Genomic DNA, 22,596 nt, shown 5'->3' with positions numbered 1-22,596 from the left:
TGGGGAGGCATAGCTTTTTTGAAGGTTCTTCAAAGTTGGAATGATGGAAAAGAGATGAGGTTTAGAAATAGCAATGAAGGCAAGGTCATCTACCTGAACTTGGTGTTGCTACATCCATGTTATTTGTAACTGGAAGTGATGGATAACATCACAGTAGAATATAACTCTCAAAAGGCTTTCATTATGACATAAACATTACAAAGCAGTGCTATCAGTAAATGAAATAAGGAGTACCTAAACAGAAACAAGTTGCTGTGAATTACTCAACAAGGTCCTGTGTACTTAGCTGACATGTGGTGATGGGGTGAAAAGAATGAGTATGTGTGATTCTTCTTAATATTGTTATTTCACCCTGATTCAAGGTACAATTTTATTTTTATTTGCAAAATATCTAAGCCTCTAATTTGCATGTTTATAAAGATGAGTGATCTATACTTTTGCTCCCAAGCCCTGCAGAACAGAGTATGGAGAAAACACAACCACCTCCACCAAGTATTCTAGTACACATAGTGTACTTGAGATACAGACAAGGTTTGAGTTTTGCAATGTATTACTGCAAACACACAGAGAAGAAACTGAGAATATAGAGGCTCCTGCTGATGAATTTTCATGAGTTTGAGAGAGCAGTGTTGATGTTTGTAGATGGGGGAAGAAAGAGATTATACAGACCTCTGAGGATGACGGTCTGAATAAAGGTGGATGAACTTAGAGACATGAAATCTTAGAGGAAAAAGATGAAGAAGTGTAAGACACAAGATTAGTCCTGATGGCCTCTTAGAGAAAAGTGGGTAATACATTTTCATTACATCTTCTCTCTCGGGATCATTCTCTCAGGATAAGAGGGTCTTAACAAAAGCACCCAAAGCTCGAAAACCCTCTATTTCAATGTTTTCTTAGTTTGTTTAACATTATTTACTGACCTCCATGTGCCATGAACCATTATAGTTACCCGAAATAACTAAGTGATAAAACTAAAATCTTTGCCCTCCTGGAGCTTAAAGAATATCAAGGGGGAGAAGGTTATGTTTTTTCTGTCAATCCTGTGAAAAACCTTTATCTATTCAAGTTCACCTTGATATTATTTGATTGGCAAATGCTGAAATACCTATATTTTTGCTTTAACAGTTTTGGTGACTGCAGAGAAAGAAATATGTGATTATCATTCCATCTTTAGACAAACCTACTTCTCAAAGGTGTCTTGAAATTCATGAAAAATGTACATAATTAAAACTATAATATCACCAAAAAGAGGATACAAGGAACACCAATCTATAACCAGCCGGAAAAAAAATTATTTTTTAAATAATGCATAATTCTAAGTGTCTGCATTTCCCTTGGAATGCATCACAAGTTTCACATAAGTCATGTGTAAATATCACAACAATGAGAGCTGAATCCCTTTAAAATAAGGCAAGTGCATGCCTGAAGCACTTTCAACCTCTGACTAACATGAGAGATCAGGAAACAAGGAGTAGTTGTAAAAAGTCAATAGATAGCAGGTTTATTGGAAGGGGTGAATTATTAAAGTAAGCAAAAAAAATACAAATAGGGTAGCAGAGGGTTTAATGTTTGAAACTGAGAGTTTGGAGGCCATGCAGAACCATTATCTGGAATTTGTTTCTCTCCCAAATGTCCTCTCTAGGTACTTTTAATTAAATATGCACATACATACACATCTATAACCACCACCTCACCTCATTACTTGCAGGCATTTTAACCAGCAAAGGTAGTATTTCTCCCATCTCATTGTAAGCACATATACTGCCCCAAATTTTCCCCTTACAAGAAAGCACCATCAAAAATCACCTCATCTTACAGTGTTTGGCAAACACAGTTCCTGCACCAACATCTTTCTGTTGCTTTTCCAAGTCCCTTTGTAAAACTGCTGAACAATTGTTTCAAGTCCATTCTAATCCTTCATTCAATTTGTATGCGCTATCAACTAAATATCAGAACTTTACAGTCAATTTTGCATATAAAGTTAAACACACACAATCCCTACCCTCAAATTGTTCATTAATCCTTTCTGGTCTGGCAGCCTGTCTGGACACACTACATATTTCTGCCATTTACTGCAGTATCCTATTTTATCCACACCATCTCCTCTACACCATGAGCAATCCAACAGCAAAAGTATAGATCACTTGTTTTTATAAATATGCAAATTAGAGACTCCGATATTTTGCAAATAAAAATGAAATTACATCTTGAACCAGGATGAAATAACAATGTAAAGAAGACATCATGTATACCCATTCCTCTCACTCTACCACCACATGTCAGCTAAGTACACAGGACCTTGCTGAGTAATTCGCAAGGATAAAAAATGATCTCACCTACCTTCCTATTTTGTACTTCTTATTTCATTTACTGATAGCACGGCTTTGTAATGTTTATGTCATAATGGCAGCCTTCTGAGGGCTATGTTCTACCGTGATGTCATCCATCACTGCCAATTACAAATACTATGGATGTAGCAATACCAAGAAGGATGTTGCTTCAGAATGTCTCCTATGCACCCAAGAATCCCAAGTTGCAGATGAAGCATCATATCATTAAATATTGGGCTTAAGAAACCTACAAATATCCAGAAAATTCTGTATGAATATAGATCAAGTGAACCCTTAAGGAAATATTTATTCTAAAGGGTCACTTTGAAGAAATATCCAATCTATCTGAGTATTCCTAAACTGAGAAAAGTAGTTTAACTATATAGAAATGTCAATTGTAGCAAAAACTCTATAATTTCAAAGGGGTATCTATTTCCCTATTCTTTCTGGACATACAGCCAGACTACATTTCTCAGCCTTCCTTGCAATTAGGCATCGCCATGTGCTGAATTTCAGCCAATGAAAGGAGAGAAGAACGTAATAGGAGTTACTTCTGAAACCGTGCCCCAAAGAGTTAAAGAAACCAGTAACTAACAGAAATTCTTGAGTTTGCTGGATGGTAGATGAGAAAAGAAACAAGTTGCTGAAACACTGAAGCTCCCTCTGCTTACGAGATAAAAGAACTGGAAGAAATCGGCTGGAACCAATATGGCCAAACAGAGTTTACACAGAACGAGCTTGCTGAGGTCACAACCTGAGTTTCCACTGCGTGTTGCATAGTAACTCCCCACAAATGTGCATATGGGACTCATGAGGAGGCATGAAGAGATAACTGTGTATGCCCAATGACTTTCCAGATCTCCCCTTTCCTTCCACAAATCACTGCTAATCCCAAAATCCACCCACTAAACCTTTTCTTTTTTTTTTAATTTTAAAAAGAATTGTCCATAAGTTATTGGGGTACAGGTGGTGTTTGGTTACACGAGTAAGTTCTTTAGTGGTGATTTGTGATATTTTGGTGCACCCATCACCCGAGCAGTATACACTGAACTCTATTTGCAGTCTTTTATCGCTTGCCCCCTCCCATCCTTCCCCTCAAGTCCCCAAAGTCCATTGTATCATTCTTATGCCTTTGCATCTTCACAGCTTAGTTCCCACATATCAATGAGAACACATGATGTTTGGGTTTTCATTCCTGAGTTACCTCACTTAGAATAATACTCTCCAATCTCATCCAGGTCGCTGCAAATGCTGTTAATTCATTCCTTTTTATGGCTGGGTAGTATTCTATCATATAAATATACCAGAGTTTCTTCATCTACTCATGATTGATGGGCATTTGGGTTGGTTCCATGATTTTGAAATTGTGAATTGTGCTGCTGTAAACATGCGTGTGCAAGTATCTTTTTCATACAATGACTCCTTTTCCTCTGGGTAGATACCCAGTAGTGGGATTGCTGGATCAAACAGTAGTTCTACTTTTAGTTATTTAAGGAATCTCCACACTGTTTTCCACAGTGGTTGTACTCGTTTACATTCCCACCAGCAGTGTAGAAGTGTTTCCTGTTCACCACGTCTATGCCAACATCTACTGTTTTTTAATTTTTTTGATTATGGCCATTCTTGAAGGAGTAAGGTGGTATCACATTATGGTTTTGATTTGCATTTCCCTGATCATTAGTGATGTTGAGCATTTTGTCATATGTTTGCTGGCCATTTGAATACTTTCTTTTGAGAATTATCTATTCATGTCCTTAGCCCTCTTTTTGATGGGATTTTTTTTTCTTACTGATTTGTTTGAGTTCATTGTAGATTCTGGATATTAGTCCTTTTTCAGATGTATAGATTGGGAAGATATTCTCCCAGTCTGTGGGTTGTCTATTTGCTCTGCTGACTGTTCCTTTTGCTACGCAAAACTCTTTAGTTTAATTAAGTCCTAACTATTTATCTTTTTTTTATTATTGCATTTGGTTTTGGGTTCTTGGTCATGAAATCCTTGCCTAAGCCAATGTCTAGAAGGGTTTTTCCAATGTAATCTTCTAGAATCTTTATAGTTTCAGGTTTTAAATTTAAGTCCTTAATCCATCTTGAGTTGATTTTTGTTTAAGGTGAGAGATGAGGATCCAGTTTCATTCTCCTACATGTGGCTAGCATCATTTGTTGAAAAAGATGTCCTTTCCCGACTTTATGTTTTTGTTTGCTTTCTTGAATATCAGTTGGCTGTAAGTATTTGGGTTTATTTCTGGGTTCTCTATTCTGTTCCCTTGGTATATGTGCCTATTTTTATACCAGTACCATGCTGTTTTGGTGACTATGGCCTTATAGTATAGTTTGAAATTAAGTAGTGTGATGCCTCCAGATTTGTTCTTTTTGGTTAGTCTTACTTTGGCTATGCAGGTTCTTTTTTGGTTCCATATGAATTTTAGAATTGTGTTTTCTAATTTTGTGAAGAATGATGGTGGTATTTTGATGCAGATTGTGCTGAATTTGTAGATTGCTTTTGGCAGTATGGTCATTTTGCAATATTAATTCTACCCATCCCTGAGCATGGGATGAGTTTCCATTTGTTTGTGTCACCTATAGTTTCTTTCAGTAGTGTTTTGTAGTTTTCCTTGTAGAGGTCTTTTGGCTGCTTGGTTAGATATATTCCTAAGGTTTTTTTTTTTTTTTTTTTTTTTTGGTTTTTTTTCTTTTTTGGCAGCTATTGTAAAAAAGGTTGAATTCTTGATTTGATTCTCCACTTGGTTGCTGTTGGTGTATAGAAGAGTTACTGATTCGTGTACATTAACCTTGTATCCAGAAACTTTGCTGAATTATTTTATCAGTTCTAGGAGCTTTCTGGAGGAGTCCTTAGGGTTTTTAAGGTAAACAATCATATCTTCAGCAAACAGTGATAGTTTGACTTCCTCTTTACCAATTTGGATGTCCTTTATTTCTTTCTTTTGTCTGATTGCTCTGGCTAGGGCTTCCAATACTGTGTTGAAGAGGAGTGGTGAGAGTGGGCATCCTTGTTTTGTTCCAGTTCTCAGAAGAAATGCTTTCAACTTTTCCCCATTCAGTATTATGTTGGCTGTGGGTTTGTCACAGATGGCTTTTATTACATTGAGCTATGTCCTGTGTATGCCAATTTTGCTGAGAGTTTTAATCATAAAGGGATGCTGGATTTTGTTGAATGCTTTTTCTGCATCTACTGAGATGATCATGTGATTTTTGTTTTTAATTCTGTTTATGTGGTATATCACATTTATTTAAAGATGTTCTTTGAAACCAATGAGAACAAAGACACAACATATCAGAATCTCTGGGACGCATTCAAAGCAGTGTGTAGAGGGAAATTTATAGCACTAAATGCCCACAAGAGAAAGCAGGAAAGATCTAAAATTGACACCCAAACATCACAATTAAAAGAACTAGAGAAGCAAGAGCAAACACATTCCAAAGCTAGCAGAAGGCAAGAAATAACTAAGATCAGAGCAGAACTGAAGGAAATAGAGACACAAAAAACCCTTCAAAAAATCAATGAATCCAGGAGCTGGTTTTTTGAAAAGATCAACAAAATTGATAGACCGCTAGCAAGACTAATAAAGAAGAAAAGAGAGAAGAATCAAACAGACGCAGTAAAAGATGATAAACGGGATATCACCACCGATCCCACAGAAATACAAACTACCATCAGAGAATATTATAAACACCTCTAAACAAATAAACTAGAAAATCTAGAAGAAATGGACAAATTCCTCGACACATACACCCTCTCAAGACTAAACCAGGAAGAAGTTGAATCTCTGAATAGACCAATAACAGGCTCTGAAATTGAGGCAATAATTAATAGATTACCAACCAAAAAAAGTCCAGGACCAGACGGATTCACAGCCGAACTCTACCAGAGGTACAAGGAGGAGCTGGTACCATTCCTTCTGAAACTATTCCAATCAACAGAAAAAGAGGGAATCCTCCCTAACTCATTTTATGAGGCCAGCATCATCCTGATACCAAAGCCTGGCAGATATACAACAAAAAAAGACAATTTTAGACCAATATCCTTGATGAACATTGATGCAAAAATCCTCAATAAAATACTGGCAAACCGAATCCAGCAGCATATCAAAAAGGTTATCCACCATGATCAAGTGGGCTTCATCCCTGGGATGCATGGCTGGTTCAACATATGAAAATCAATAAATGTAATCTGGCATATAAACAGAACCAAAGACAAAAACCACATGATTATCTCAATAGATGCAGAAAAGGCCTTTGACAAAATTCAACAGCCTGTCATGCTAAAAACTCTCAATAAATTTGGTATTGATGGGACATATCTCAAAATAATAAGAGCTATCTATGACAAACCCACAGCCAATATCATACTGAATGGACAAAAACTGGAAGCATTCCCTTTGAAAACTGGCACAAGACAGGGATGCCTTCACTCACCACTCCTATTCAACATAGTGTTGGAAGTTCTGGCCAGGGTGATCAGGCAGGAGAAGGAAATAAAGGGTATTCAATTAGGAAAAGAGAAAGTCAAATTGTCCCTGTTTGCAGATGACACGATTGTATATCTAGAAAAACCCATCATCTCAGCCCAAAATCTCGTTAAGCTAATAAGCAACTTCAGCAAAGTCTCAGGATACAAAATCAATGTGCAAAAATCACAAGCATTCTTATACACCAATAACAGACAAACAGAGACCCAAATCATGAGTGAACTCCCATTCACAATTGCTTCAAAGAGAATAAAATACCTAGAATGCAACTTACAAGGGATGTGAAGGCCTCTTCAAGGAGAACTACAAACCACTGCTCAATGAAATAAAAGAGGATACAAACAAATGGAAGAACATTCCATGCTCATGGGTAGGAAGAATCAATATCGTGAAAATGGCCATACTGCCCAAGGTCATTTATAGATTCAATGCCATCCCCATCAAGCTACAAATGACTGTCTTCACAGAATTGGAAAAAACTACGTTAATGTTCATATGGAACCAAAAAAGAGCCCACATTGCCAAGTCAATCCTAAGCCAAAAGAACAAAGCTGGAGGCATCACGCTACTTGACTTCAAACTATACTACAAGGCTACAGTAACCAAAACAGCATGGTACTGGTACCAAAACAGACATATACATCAATGGAACAGAACAGAGCCCTCAGAAATAATGCCACATATCTACAACCATCTGATCTTGACAAACCTGACAAACACAAGCAATGGGGAAAGGATTCCCTATTTAATAAATGGTGCTGGGAAAACTGGCTAGCCATATGTAGAAAGCTGAAACTGGATCCCTTCCTTACAGTTTATACAAAAATTAATTCAAGATGGATTAAAGACTTACATATCAGACCTAAAACCATAAAATCCCTAGAAGAAAACCTAGGCAATATCATTCAGGACATAGGCATGGGCAAGGACTTCATGTCTAAAACACCAAAAGCAATGGCAACAAAAGACAAAATTGACAAATGGAATCTAATTAAACTCAAGAGCTTCTGCACAGCAAAAGAAACTACCATCAGAGTGAACAGGCAACCTACAGAATGGGAGAAAATTTTTGCAATCTACTCATCTGACAAAGGGTTAATATCCAGAATCTACAATGAACTCAAACAAATTTACAAGAAAAAAACAAACAACCCCATCAAAAAGTTGGCGAAGGATATGAACAGACACTTTTCAAAAGAAGACATTTATGCAGCCAAAAAACACATGAAAAAATGCTCATCATCACTGGCCATCAGAGAAATGCAAATCAAAATCACAGTGAGATACCATGTCACACCAGTTAGAATGGCAATCATTAAAAAGTCAGGAAACAACAGGTGCTGGAGAGGATGTGGAGAAATAGGAACACTTTTACACTGTTGGTGGGACTGTAAACTAGTTCAGCCATTGTGGAAGTCAGCGTAGTGATTCCTCAGGGATCTAGAACTAGAAATACCATTTGACCCAGCCATCCCATTACTGGGTATATAACCAAAGGATTATAAATCATGCTGCTATAAAGACATATGCACACGTATGTTTATTGCGGCACTATTCACAATAGCAAAGACTTGGAGCCAACCCAAATGTCCAACAATGATAGACTGGATTAAGAAAATGTGGCACATATACACCATGGAATACTATGCAGTCATAAAAAATGATGAGTTCATGTCCTTTGCAGGGACATGGATGAAGCTGGAAACCATCATTCTCAGAAAACTATCACAAGGACAAAAAACCAAACACTTCATGTTCTCACTCACAGGTGGGAATTGAACAATGAGAACACATAGACACAGGAAGGGGAACATCACACACCGGGGACTGTTGTGGGGTGGGGGGAGGGGGGAGGGATAGTATTAGGAGATATACCTAATGCTAAATGACAAGTTAATGGGTGCAGCACACCAACATGGCACTAGTATACATATGTAACAAACCTGCATGTTATGCACATGTACTCTAAAACTTAAAGTATAATAACAATTAAAAAAAAAAAAAGAGCTAATGACAATCCCACCACCCTTTGCTGATTCTCTGTTCGGACTCAGCCCGCCTGCACCCAGGTGAAATAAACAGCCCTGTTGCTCACACAAAGCCTGTTTGTTGGACTCTCTTCACACGGAAGCGCATGACATTTCTTGTATAATTTTTATACCAAATAAACCAAATTATGTCATTTTTGGACTTTAGGGAACCTGATATCTTAAAAGATTAATTAGGTCAGAAAAAGACATAATTTATAATTTGATTTTGGAATGTTTGTCAAATATCAAAAGTTTAAAACACCTGAAATCACAGTTCATTGTAAAATAAGTCATTTGTTTTACCGAAGTCAATTCTGGAACTGAGGTCTTTTCATTTCCATTTCAGGGAACAATACACTGTTTTACTCCAAAATATACAGCTGTAATTTAAGGCATTTGTACTAACTTTTAGGTTAGAGTATGTGTATCTTTCATTTTTTAAACATTTTTAATCCTTCATTATTTTCAATAGATTTCAATTTTAGAGTCCCTCATTATTTTTAAGTAACAAATTCTTACCAATAGACTATATATAAATTTTAGTAATAACTTTATTAAACAAGCCCAACATGATCTTAGTATTAATTCTGCCCCTCTCTGATGTTCTTTCTTCATTTAAAACACTAAGACATTGGCCAGGCACAGTGGCTCATGCCTGTAATCCCAGCACTTTGGGAAGCTGAGGTGGGCGGATACCTGAAGGTCAGGAGTTCGAGCCTGGCCAACATGGTGAAACCCCGTCTCTACTAAAAAAAAAAAAAATATACAAAAATAGGCCAGGCATGGTGGCTCGTGACTGTAATCCCAGCAGCTCAGGAGGCTGAGGCAGGAGAATAGCTTGAACCTTGGAGGCAGATGTTGGAGTGAGCCGAGATCATGCCACTGCACTCCAGCTTGGGTGACAGAATGAGACTTCTTCTCAAAAATAAATAAATAAATAAATAAATAAATAAATAAATAAGACATTAACCATCTTCCTATGTCTTGCAGTTATCTTGAATATTCAATGAGAAAATAAATATAGCATGATTTACTATACAATAAATGTATTACACTAATGGTTTAAAATTTTTAAAGTACTTGATGTCATTTACAGAGAAAACATGTGTATGACTAGATTTGTTTTGGTAAAAATAATATTACAGCAAAGAAAATATATTTTTAGAATTAAGATGAATCCAGGAATATTCCCCAAAAAGATTTTGAAAGGGGAACTGAATTTATGTGGTTACATGGTTGAGGTTATCAATCTAGCAAAATTCTGATTAAAGGGCAATTGTATCTTTGTTTACATTCACAGTCTGGGGACATCCAGGTTATACTACAAAGACCAATTTGGCATTTACTATAGAAAAATAGACCTTCTGCTTAAAAATATTGGGAAATTTTCCCATGACTCTCAGTGGAAAGCAAAGCTACTTTTCTCAAGAAATTACCATGATTATATTTTATGGACATCGTAAACCTTTTACCTGATTTCTTTCTTTTTCAACTTTGGAATCTCAGGGCAAATTTGTTGTCAACTTCCAGAAAGTTTACAGACCTATGTGATGTGGGTTTCTTGAAGCATCCATGCTGCACAAGTTAGAGATATTAACTTTTCTTCAGTCTACAAGTTCTATTGTTAATTACATTTCATCATGCTAGACTTCAATCCAAGAGAACACATTTTCTCTCAGAGCTCAGTGGCATTATTGATATCCTACACAACAATATTTCCACAGAAATTTTCAAGGTAATCTGTAAGTTCTAAAGCATGATAAGTATTTCAGGTGGCATTATCCCAGAAACAATATCACTTCCTTCTGGATAATCAAGAAGAAGCACATACTTTTCATAGGTCCAAAGAAACTATGATGATTGCTATATTTCTGTGGAAATGAGTATAATACAACAGGAAATCAGACTTCAAATATGTTGCTGCGTGACTGAATTTAATTCTGCTAATCTACCTCTATTAAGAAAATATTTTCCATCTGTCACGTAAATCTCTGCACTAACAATACTTTTTCTCTACTGTCACTTTTTTAATTTCCTGTGACCAGAGACATTAGCTCTTTTATATATTGTTCTAGTAAGTATTGAGTCAGGATCTTCTAAAGCCATAAGTTAATTAAAGATTAATTTGAGTGACTGTTCCTGTTTCTTAACAGATGTGTGCTTCCATTTATTTGTGTTCCTCAGATTCTTTCTGGTCACAAACCACTCAGAAATTGTCTTTCGGTTTTGCCAGCGTTCATTCTAAATCCCTCAGAGCCAATGATCCATTACAATGTAGATCCCACTTTGACTTCAGACATTTGGCTGGTGAATATGTTGGCATCAAAACAAGAAAGAAGAGACATTCAGCTTTTGACAAACTGAATTATCATCAAAGAAAGAAGTGGAAATTTCTATGTTAATTAGGAATAGAACCATCTTCACTGATGTTGGGGCATGTAATCATTCAGCAACATATTAAGGGCTAAGATTAGCAAACCAGGAGTATATTGTATTACACTTAATTAAGTCATCAGAATTTTTTAAAGGCAGTGAAACTCCAACAAAGTAAATGAAATTAAGAACAGTCATTCAAAACTAACATCAACTCTGGAAGTGCAGCTTCTTTATTGCTATCCCACCTCACAAAGGATTTTTAAAACACTAAGCACTTAGATATGCTGTAAATTCAGCAACTTGCACTATGTCTTATACCCAGCAGATATTCAATAAATGTAGGAGGGAGGGAGGGAAGGAAGGAAGGAGGGCAGGAGGGAAGGAGGGAAGGAGGGAAGGAGAGAGGGGAGGGAGGGGAGGGAGGGGAGGGGAGAAAGGAAGGTTGGTTGTAAACTTCATGACCTAAAAATTATAAATATACACATTTTTCAAATGAAGAAATTGAAACACAATGAGATAAAATAGCTTGTCTCATATAACCCAGCAAAGAATTGTTGGTATTTGGTTTTGAAGTAGAATTACCTGACTATTAAGTTCACTTGATTCATCTCTACAGTGTACTGTAACATAAAGTTAGTTAAGTGTATGGTGATTATTAAGATTTGGGGAGCAACATGGAATGCTGGTTAAAAACTCACTCAGGCCCCTGTAGGGAGACTTAGGTCTTCACTCATTGGGAAGACTTAGGTCAAGCCCCACTTAGCTAGTTAGCATCTATGTCATCTATGTGTACAACAGAGATAACAATAGAACTCATTTTATCCTGCCACGTGGAATATGCTAAAGGTTTAATAAGTAATAGCTGTTATTATTAAATAATAATGTATAAAAACTACAGATTATAGGATCATCTAGCTTAGGAAAAATTATTTTCAAAGCCTAGATTTATCAAAAAAAACAAGGCTGTAATTTTCCATTAGATATCCACTTCAAAGTCAAAATATCCATATAATTTTGCCATAATCAAAAATTTTGCATGTCATTATATTTTTATTTAATTAAATGTCCCAAGTTAATAATGGCAAGGACCACATGATTTTTAAAACACAGTTGTTCTCATTTAGTTCTTCACTGGCAAAGGGAACTTCCTAAAAAATGCATATATAAGGTCTTGTAAATAGTCTACTAACTTAAGATAATCACAAAGAAATGAAATATAGTTAAGACTGAGAAACTGCATGAACCTTCTGACTATTATCCCTCTTCTACCACTAGATTTTTCTTTCCCGCTTTTTGGAAACTTAGATCCAAATCTTAATAGCAGCACTCATTTTCATCATCCTTCAGAAACATCTACTCAATGAAGACAACTGTGAAAAACCATACATAGGATAAGATATATACAAACTTCCAAGCACAAAACAATAATACAATTTCATTATTTCAACCAAAAAATAGAAACATGAAACCCACAACATATAGCAAAGTGATCAAAACAGTCAAGTGAAATTTTAGATATTCTTTACATTACTGGCCATGCATCATACCTGCATGCATGTGTGTGTGTGTGGTATTTAGCAACATTTATTTAATTAGGCACTTTTAATTTTAATTATCATTTTTGTTCCCATAGGTTCTCCTGATCATGTTAGAATTCAGTTTAAAAGTATTTGTATTTCGCACATATGTAGGCCTTTGAAATAAAATAGAAAATATGATGAGACTAGCAAATAACAAAAGATGGCCCATTAAATCACTTGGAATAGAAAAAACTCGTGCCAGCTTTTCCTTTGAAATAAAGAGGAAATGGTGCACCACAGGCCCCAGATTGTTTTTCTGAGGTGATAGGATATTATGATTTGTTGTATCTGTTTCCTCAGGAAACAGCAAATGTTGAACAGGTCAATGCTTTTCAGGAATGAAAAAAAATCCAGAAAAAGACTGCCAAATTGGCAAGAACAACTTTCCTATCTTTGAAGAGCATCAACTCGGAAGTTATTTTATTTCCGAATAGCCTTTCTCTTATTGCCAACAGAAATCCATTACAGTATATAAGAGCTAAGATTTCTTGTCCCTTTTCACCTTTATTTGCCGTCTTTCAACTGGCAAGAGTCATTTTGACCAGCAGATTAATCAACTGTAAGACGGATCCTCACACAAAGGTAGGTACTTGGAAATATAAACTGAATATTTTTACTTTGAATATTGAAATTTTTCTCAAAGATAACATTTTCAACGATAACATTTTATGGGCTTTTCATAGAACATTCATTATCAGCAAAAACATAAGTAGCTTACATGAAATTGTAAGTCATTAAATGCAATAAATTTTGAAAAATTCTGGTTTTTACAGGTCAGAGTAAAACATTCATGTTGGGCATTTGGGCCAATCGGTCCATCCAAGTACACAATTGACTTTTCCTCCTGATGTACCTTAAAGTTCTTGAAACTTCATAAGGATAGAATAGTCTCAGGTGTACTCTAAAAGACAGAATTGCTCTACAGAATATTTTTATTATTGCTTTTTCTTTTGTTTTTCAAACTTCTTTTAAGAATGGATATAGGAAAAGTACTAGTTAAAGGAATAGCCACACCCACATATATATAATTGAATATCCAGTGAAATTTTGTCCATAGGATTCTTTCAAGACTTGCATTGCTCAGACCACACACTCAACCTATGTGCAGAGTTGACTAACAGGAAGCCAATTTGCACCATGGTGTATGGAGTTGCTTTCCCAAAAATCAAGCTATCATGTACTTGAAATATATTGTAAAATTTGACCCAATTGAGAGTAGAATACCTGGACATCTCCATGTTCTTGCCTTGGTCTCTGATATATGGATTTTTGGAAGCACTTTGAGACCACTCATCACAGCCTAAATTAATGTAATAGAATGTTATTAAAACTAGGAAATATATTATGTGACTCTTCTTTTAGACTATATCCAACAGGGTGATTCCTTTTTTTTCCTTATTTTTAAGCTCTTCCAAGCAATAAAATTTGTAACATAAGATCTAGTTAAAATGTTAATATCTCAAACCCATCCATAGAAATCTATAATGTACCTACTATTTTTAAAATATCAAAATGTTCAAATGAAAATAAGTATACATTTTAAAGTAGTTACTTCTAAGGGAAAAACCTTAGTCATAAAAGCTTCTATTGCTCAGAGCAATGTATGAACAACTCTTTGGCATTATCCCCAGGATCAGTTTACAAGTCAAAAATAAAAACTACTTCCACTATTTTGAAGTCAAATTTTATAAGCCTACTAATATTGCCCCACAGTAATACTGAATTCAAAATAACATTAGGCAAATTCCCCAAAAATGCTATAGTAGGATATTTGTATTACATTATATCCAAGTGTTGAGACATTTTAAATAGTACTTTTTAATAAAAAAACCAATCATACTGATCACCTATTGTGCTTACTTTCAGAGGCAACTGAAAGGATGAAATCACTGACTTGGATCTTGGGCCTTTGGGCTCTTGCAGCGTGTTTCACAGTAAGTATCATTAATCACGATCACACATCTTTATACTTTCTCATTAACCTTTACTTCAGATTTCTTTTTACATTAATGATGTTACCTTTTCTTATATATTAGTAACTATTAATCATCGATGAAACACTGTTTAGGGCTTAAATTTAAATTTAAAATCTAATTTAAATAACCACACATGTCTGATGGCTGCCATACTGGACAGCTCAAGTCTGTGATATCAGACTGCATTAAACAGATACGTATAAATGTTAAGTTCCCATACTCTAGTCAGTTACACAGTAGGTAAAACTCTATAAAAATAGATAATCAAAATAAAACCGTTTTCCCAGCATGTAGTTTATGGATCATTTACACCAGAGTCACCTAACTCACTTATTAAAAATATAGTAAAGACCTCATCCAAGCTTCAATAAGAGTATCAGATAATGGGACCTGGAAAGATGCATTTTACTAAGGATCTACAAGTATCTTTGCATGCTAAATTTTGAGAGAATGCTAAGCATTTATATATAAACAGCTACTTTTTATACAAAACCAGGTTAAAGACAAAGGAGATACTAAATATCACACAAAATTACAAAAATGTTTTTAAAACACACGTATTTCAAAGTAGTAGAATCATACTCGATTTCAAAGTAGTGTTAGATTAATTCCAGTGACAGAAAGAGAATATTAATTCCAGAGTAATTTCCACCAAAGTACTATAAAATCTATATCAAATTGAAAAATATGAAAGCTGTTTTTTTTAGATTATGACTTCCACAAATCAAGCAACATAAAATTACATCATTCTGAAACATGAAACATAAAATAATTCCTTTTTCATCTACTTTGTTTTTTTTTTTTTTTTTTGAAACAGCCTCTCGCTCTGTCGCCCAGGCTGGAGTACAGTGGCGCGATCTCGGCTCACTGCAAGCTCCGCCTCCCGGGTTCGCGCCATTCTCCTGCCTCAGCCTCCGGTGTAGCTGGGACTACAGGCGCCCGCCACCACGGCCGGCTAATTTTTTTGTATTTTTAGTAGAGACGGGGTTTCACCGTGTTAGCCAGGATGGTCTCGATCTCCTGACCTCGTGATCCGCCCGCCTCGGCCTCCCAAAGTGCTGGGATTACAGGCGTGAGCCACCGTGCCCGGCCTCATCTACTTTCAAAAAGGAACAAAATCAGGAAATTCTAAGGTTACTGAGGTAGTCTGACCTTGGCTAAATTACTGAGAGCATTATATGTTGACATAATTTTTAATAAACCAATAAAATATATTGATATATTTTAAAGGTAATATCTTAATGGCTTGATTATAAAGCTTATTTTCAATATTTTTATTCCCTCAGAATACAAAAGAAAAACATTTATAATTTCAAAGTATCAGGCTTTTATTATATAAAATTTTTTTTATAAGATTAATTTGAAAAAGATAACTTTCTGGGCCAGGCACGGTGGCTCACACCTGCAATCCCAGAACTTTGGGAGGCTGAGGCAGGTGGTAACTTGAGGTTAGGGGTTCAAGGCCAGCTTGGCCAACATGGTGAAACGCTGTCTCTACCAAAATTACAAAAATTAGCTAGGCATGATGGCATGCACCTGTAATTCCAGCTACTCCAGAGGCTGAGGCAGGAGAATCGCTTGAACCCGGGAGGTGGACATTGCAGCGAGCCAAGATTGTGCCACTGCACTCCAGCCTGGGTGACAGAGTGAGACTCTATCTCAAAAAAAAAAAAAAAAAGAAAAAAGAAAAAGATAGTTTTCTGATAACATAAGCAGTTTAAATGGAAATCAACCTTTCCCCAACTTAATTATATGAGATTCATGATGATTAATAATTATTGAATGTTGGAAATATGAAGGGTAGCATGTCCTTTACGTTGTGTGTGTATATGTACACACACACACACACAAATAAAGCAAGTCTAACTACTATTAGTCCCATTAAAATACAAATAAATTTAGGTTCAAAGTATCCGTGTCTTAGATGGACTGTTCCTAAATAAAGTAATGTAGGAGATTAGTGCCAATTATAGTCCTTCAAGAGCGTAGTGTTTCTTCTTAAAATAGTATTTTCATCATTTTTCTGAGTTCGTTACCTTTAGCCAGTTGCGGAAAGGGAGCTAATCAATGTGATTGGGTATACTTACTATGAAGATTTTTCATTACTTAATATTAAGATCAATATCAGGATATCTTTAGGAGGCGAGGGCACTTTCAGCTAATTTTTTAATTGTTTCAACAATAAAAGTGAATGGAGTATTTTCCCACACTAAGGATTTGTTTTCTTGACAATTAAAAATCAAGTCCTGAACTTCCATACATCCTGACTAGTCTTTGGCTTGGCAGCACTTGGGTCAAATGCCCTCCATAATACCACAGAATGTCATTAGCTAGAGAAGACAAACATGAGGCCAGTTCTACAGAAGTGCCTTGGTATTTTTCATTTGTTGTATTAGTGATCCTAATAAAACTTTTACTGGCATGTTAAAGGCAGAAGCCAGGTTGAAGAGCAAATGGGAAATGAGAAGTGGAGTTGGCAAATCTAGAATACCCTTTCAAAGTTTCAAAGTTTCGCTTTGAAGGAAAGAGGTGACAAGAAAATCAACAACAAGGGTACCGGTGGTTGAAACTGAAACTTTTATAAGCAGGGAAATAATATAACTTGATACTTCTTTTGCAAATGATCTATTTAAACTTTCTGTATATTTTAGGTGAAAGTGTAAGAGTAGAATCAAGCAGTCAAATCAAGGTGTCATTACAGTAATTTGGGTAAAAACAAATGACTTAGGTTAAAGTGGAAGTAAGAGAAATGATAAGAAGTGGTTAGACTTAGAATTCAGGAAGGGAGATGCAAAGCCAATAGGATTGTGGGGGAGAAGGGTGAGTGGAACATAAATGATAGTTGTTTTCTGAAGAAAATGATCCAGTTTATAATTCCTGCCATTTAACTGGCTCATTTTCCTCAGAAAACAAATTCCAATGTTATAGTTACAGGAAGTAAAGGGAAGACTGACAGAGCCAAGTCCCTGAGAAGACACTTGTAAAGAAACAGAAAATTCCTAGCTATCAATGACTCCATGGTTGTGTGGCCAGTAAATCAGGGAAGTTCATTTCTAATTGCCTGAAATATCTTGGTGAAGCAGGAGAAAAGCCAGTTTGGTGGGGGTAAATGATAGCTCAGGATGAGTTGGAGAATGTTGATAAAACTGGCATCAACTTGGAAAATTGCAGGCCTCTGGGGAAGTGGGAAGAGATAATCTAAGATAAGACACTCAAAAAAGGATTTCAGGCAGCACTGAAGGACGCTAACTTTCTGATGGTACAGTGCTTATGACATCCTCTAGGATTGTTAAGAACCTGGAATTAGGAATCCAGGACAGAGATGCTTTGCCGTAATACTAAAGTTTAGATTTAACAAGGGAAATACCAGACAAATAGGTGAAGGGACTGAGAACCACAAGAAGTGAATGTAGTTTTGTGTCCTGTATAAACTGTCTGCTCCAAGCAACCTGGACTTCTTGCCGTCAGTAGAGTGGAACTTCATTCTTACCCCAGAGCATTTGTGTATTTTCATTCTGTTTGGCATGTTCTCTCCTTATTTTATATTCTTTAAGCCTCTTTTCAAATGACTTCTTCTCACTAGAGCAATCCTTCATCATTTTCCTATCCAGAACTGATCGCTTTAACTCCTTAATATATTTGTTCCTTGCACTACTTTTCAGCTATTTTTTTTTTTATTTTTTAAAATAGAGACAGAATTTTGCTACATTGTCCAATTTGGCCTTGAACTGCTGGCCTCAAGCAATCCACCTGCCTCAGCCTCCCAAAGTGCTGGAATTACAGGCATGAGCCACCATGCCCAGCCTCAGCTATTTTTATTTCTAAAAATTGTGCTTTATGTAAACCATACTTGAGCCAATCATCGCTCTAAGCATCTTACAGGTAATATTTCACAACAAAAATCTGACAATAACAACAGGAGGTTGCTCCTTTTATTAACGTCATTTTTCTGATGAGAAAAAAGAGACTCAAAAAGGATTCCACACTCACCCAACCTCTACGTGCCAGAAGCAGAACTCAAACCCTCACATGAAACCCCAGAGACTCATTCCACTCATTTCACTTCCCTTTAAATCATATTTATCCTGCCTTGTATTGTAACTCCTTGGCCTGTAGATTCATAGAAGATCTGTTTGTAACCCTGGATCCCCACCACAGCTCCTACATTAGCTCATTGCACAAAGTAGGTGCTCATGATGTCTTTCACAATTTATTAGTGTTCAAAGTCTGAACAGCCCTGAACTCTAGAATTAGACATAATAAGACATTTTTCTCATCCTGGAAGGGCATTTATTTCCACTTACAGTTGATTTAAATGACAGATTCGACTATAGGCAAAGGATAAGATTTTTGCTCATTATATATTTTTTTAGTCAATACTATGCCTGCTTTCATTGAGAGCCTACGTATTCAGAAAGCAAAAGAGAAACTTTTTTTCTTTGATAATAGACTTTCAGACTATGTGACTTAGATACAATGTAATGGTTTTCTATTGCTGCATAACAAACTACCACCAATTAGTAGCATTAAAAACTCATTATTATCTCAGTTTCTTTGGCCACAACTCTAAACTTGGCTTAGTTGGCTTCTCTGCTCAGTCTCACAAGGCTGAAAAGGTGTGTCCACTGCTGTATTTCTTTTTCTGCAGCTCAGTGTCCTTTTTTAAGCTTGTATGGTTGTTGGCAGGATTCAGCGCCTTGGTTATTGGACTGAAGCCCCTACTTTCCTGCTGCTTATGAGCCAGGGGCCACTCTCAGCTCCTATAGCCCGTCTACCATGTACCTCCACATGGCCCTCCCCACAACATGGCATCTTGATTCAAAGCCCAGAGAAAAACATTTACTGCAGCTTCAAATCTCTCTGATTTCTTCTGTCTCTGACATTGTAGAACCTTTTTTAAAAGGGCTCACCTGATAAGGTCAGGCCAGCATGTGCCAGCAGGGAGTAGAAATCTTGGGGCCATCTCAGAGTTCTGCTTACCATAGAAAGCATTCACCCTTATATTTAACTGTGAAATATCTGATTTGAAATTATTTACTTCTTATTTCCACAGCCTGGTGAGAGTCAAAGAGGCCCCAGGGGACCATATCCACCTGGACCGCTGGCTCCTCCTCAACCTTTTGGCCCAGGATTTGTTCCACCACCTCCTCCTCCACCCTATGGTCCAGGGAGAATCCCACAACCTCCTCCCGCACCCAATGGTCCAGGGATATTTCCACCACCCGCTCCTCAACCCTAAGGTCCACCACTCCATCCTGATGCCCCAGGTTATCCACAGCCTCCTTCCCGACCAAGACCCTATCCACCTGGACCTCCATTTTTCCCTGTAAATTCTCCAACTGATCCTACCCTCCCTACTCCTGCACCCCAAATATGAACAACTGCAGCAGGTGCCACCACCACCACAAAAGACACCACTACCCTTGTAACTACTGCTTCTACTACCCAAAATATGAATTCCAACACTGCTTCCAAGAGACATTTACATAAAATTGCTTCCATTTTTGGATGAGAATGAAAAATTCCAAAAGTGCTGAGCTTTGGGGAGAAATAATCTTAGAAAGAAATTGTAGAAAAAACCCAGGCAGACATAACATTTATACCAATGAGGCAAAAATAAAGAATTGAGCACCAATATGAAGTCTCCACTGTTGTCATCAAAGCCAACATTTTTCCCCGTTATGTCACCTAAATGAGTGAACATAGATCATTTGAACCCTTAAGAAAATATTTATTCTAGAATCACTTTGAAGAAATATCAAATCTCTTAGAGTATTCCTAAAGTGAGAAAATAGTTTAACTATCATAGAAATGGTGATTATAGCACAAATCTCATAATTTCAAAGGAATATCCATTTCTCTATTTTTTCTGGACCTACAGGTAGACTACATTTCTTAGCCTTCCTTGCAATTATGCATGGCCATGTGCTGAATTTCAGCCAATGAAAGGAAAAAAGAAACAAATAGGAGTTACTTCTGAAACTGTGCCTGTGATGGTTAATATTGTCAACTTGATTGGATTGAAGGATACAAAGTATTGATCCTGGGTGTGTCTGTGAGGATGTCACCAAAGGAGATTAACATTTGAGTCGGGAGGGTGGGAAAGGCAGACCCACCCTTAATCCAGGTGGGCACAATCTAATCAGCTGCCAGCGTGGCTAGAATATAAGCAGGCAGAAAAAATGTAAAAAGAGAGACTGGCCTAGCCTACCAGCCTACATCTTTCTCCTGTGCTGGATGCTTCCTGCCCTTGAAGAGTAGACTCCAAGTTCTTCAGTTTGGAATTCAGACTGGCTGTCCTTGCTCCTCAGCCTGCAGATGGCCTATTATAGGACCTTGTGATCCTGTGAGTTAATACTTAATAAACTTCCATATATATATATACACACACACACACACATATATATATACACATACATATATATATACATACATATATATATACACATACATATATATATATTCCTTTAGTTCTGTCCCTCTAGAGAACCCTAACACAGTGCCCCGAAGAGTTAAAGAAACAGTAACTAACAGAAATTCTTAAGTTTGCAGGATGGCAGATAAGAAAAGAAACAAATTGCTGAAACACTCCCTCTGCTTATGAGATCAAAGAGCTAGCTGAAATGGACTGGAACCAGTATGGCCAAATGAAGCCATAGCAGGGAATTTATTCTCCACCCCAGATATGAAATAGTTTTGATGAAATATAACTGAATGAAATTAAATAACATAGGATTAGATGGAATGAGATTAATAGAATGGAATGGAACAACAGAGTGCACTGTACTTCATACCCCTTATTCTGACAAATACATTCACCTTTATGCATACTGGGACATGTTGTTCAATGTATTTATTAACTGTTATTCATAATAATAAAAATTTTAAATACTTATTTAGGGATGAGAAAGAATGTCACTTTAGTGATCTACCATTGACCCTATGCTGAATAAAGAGAGAAAGGTTAAAGAGAGCTGATGGATCGGGAGAAAGTCATGAGGTCAATTAACTGGTGTTTCCAGTGGGAATAGTTAAACTTGTAAACTTGAAGGAGAGGCAGTCGTCATTCTGGAGTGAGATGTGTGAATGAGCGATTTAGAAATAGGAAATGTTAGTGTAATAGCAATCCAATGTGTGACTGCAGCAGTGAGTAGCTGAAATAGAGAAAAGTCACTGGAGATTAGAAGATGCAAGATGAGAGAAGCTAGGGATTGGATGGGACATCCAGTGGAAACAGACACATAGACCAATAGAACAGAATGGAGAACCCAGAAATAAAGCCACACATCTACAACCATCTGATCTTTCACAAAGTCAACAAAAGCAAGCAACAAGGAAGGGGCTCCCTCATCAATAAATGATGCTGGCGTAACTGACTAGCCACGTGAAGAAGAATGAAACTGGACCGCTACGTTTTACCATATACAAAAATTAACTCAAGATGGATTAAAGACTTAAATTTAAGAATAAATACTAAAACTATAAGAATCCTAGAAAAAAGTTTAGGAAATATCATTCTGGACATTTGCCTTGGCAAAGAATTTATGACTAAGTCCTTAAAAGCAATTACAACAAAAACAAAAGTTGACAAGTGGGACCTAATTAATCTAAAAAGCCTCTGCACAGCAACAAAAACTAACAACAAAGTAAACGAACAACCTGTAGAATGGGAGAAAATGTTCTCAAACTACGCATCTGATAAAGATTTAATATCCAAAATCTATGAGGAGCTTAAATAATTGAGCAAAAATAACAAATAACCCCATTTAAAAAATAGGCAAAAGACATGAGCAGACACTTCTCAAAAGAAGACACAC

At 36.5% G+C, this 22,596-nt stretch overlaps 1 protein-coding gene across 1 annotated transcript; it reads left to right on the top strand.

The window, feature by feature from the left end:
• The first annotated feature begins 243 nt into the window (after positions 1-243).
• SMR3B (submaxillary gland androgen regulated protein 3B) lies at positions 244-20,219 on the top strand. Its single transcript, XM_063809592.1, is given in 3 exon segments — positions 244-317; positions 14,670-14,737; positions 19,833-20,219. Coding segments are annotated over 3 exon segments (396 nt in total). The 5' UTR covers positions 244-313; the 3' UTR covers positions 20,157-20,219.
• The last annotated feature ends 2,377 nt before the right edge of the window (positions 20,220-22,596 follow it).

Source organism: Pan troglodytes, chromosome 3 (genome assembly GCF_028858775.2).
Source record: "Pan troglodytes isolate AG18354 chromosome 3, NHGRI_mPanTro3-v2.0_pri, whole genome shotgun sequence".
Classification (NCBI taxonomy): Eukaryota; Metazoa; Chordata; class Mammalia; order Primates; family Hominidae; genus Pan; species Pan troglodytes.
This window is presented reverse-complemented; position numbering and strand designations above follow the sequence as displayed.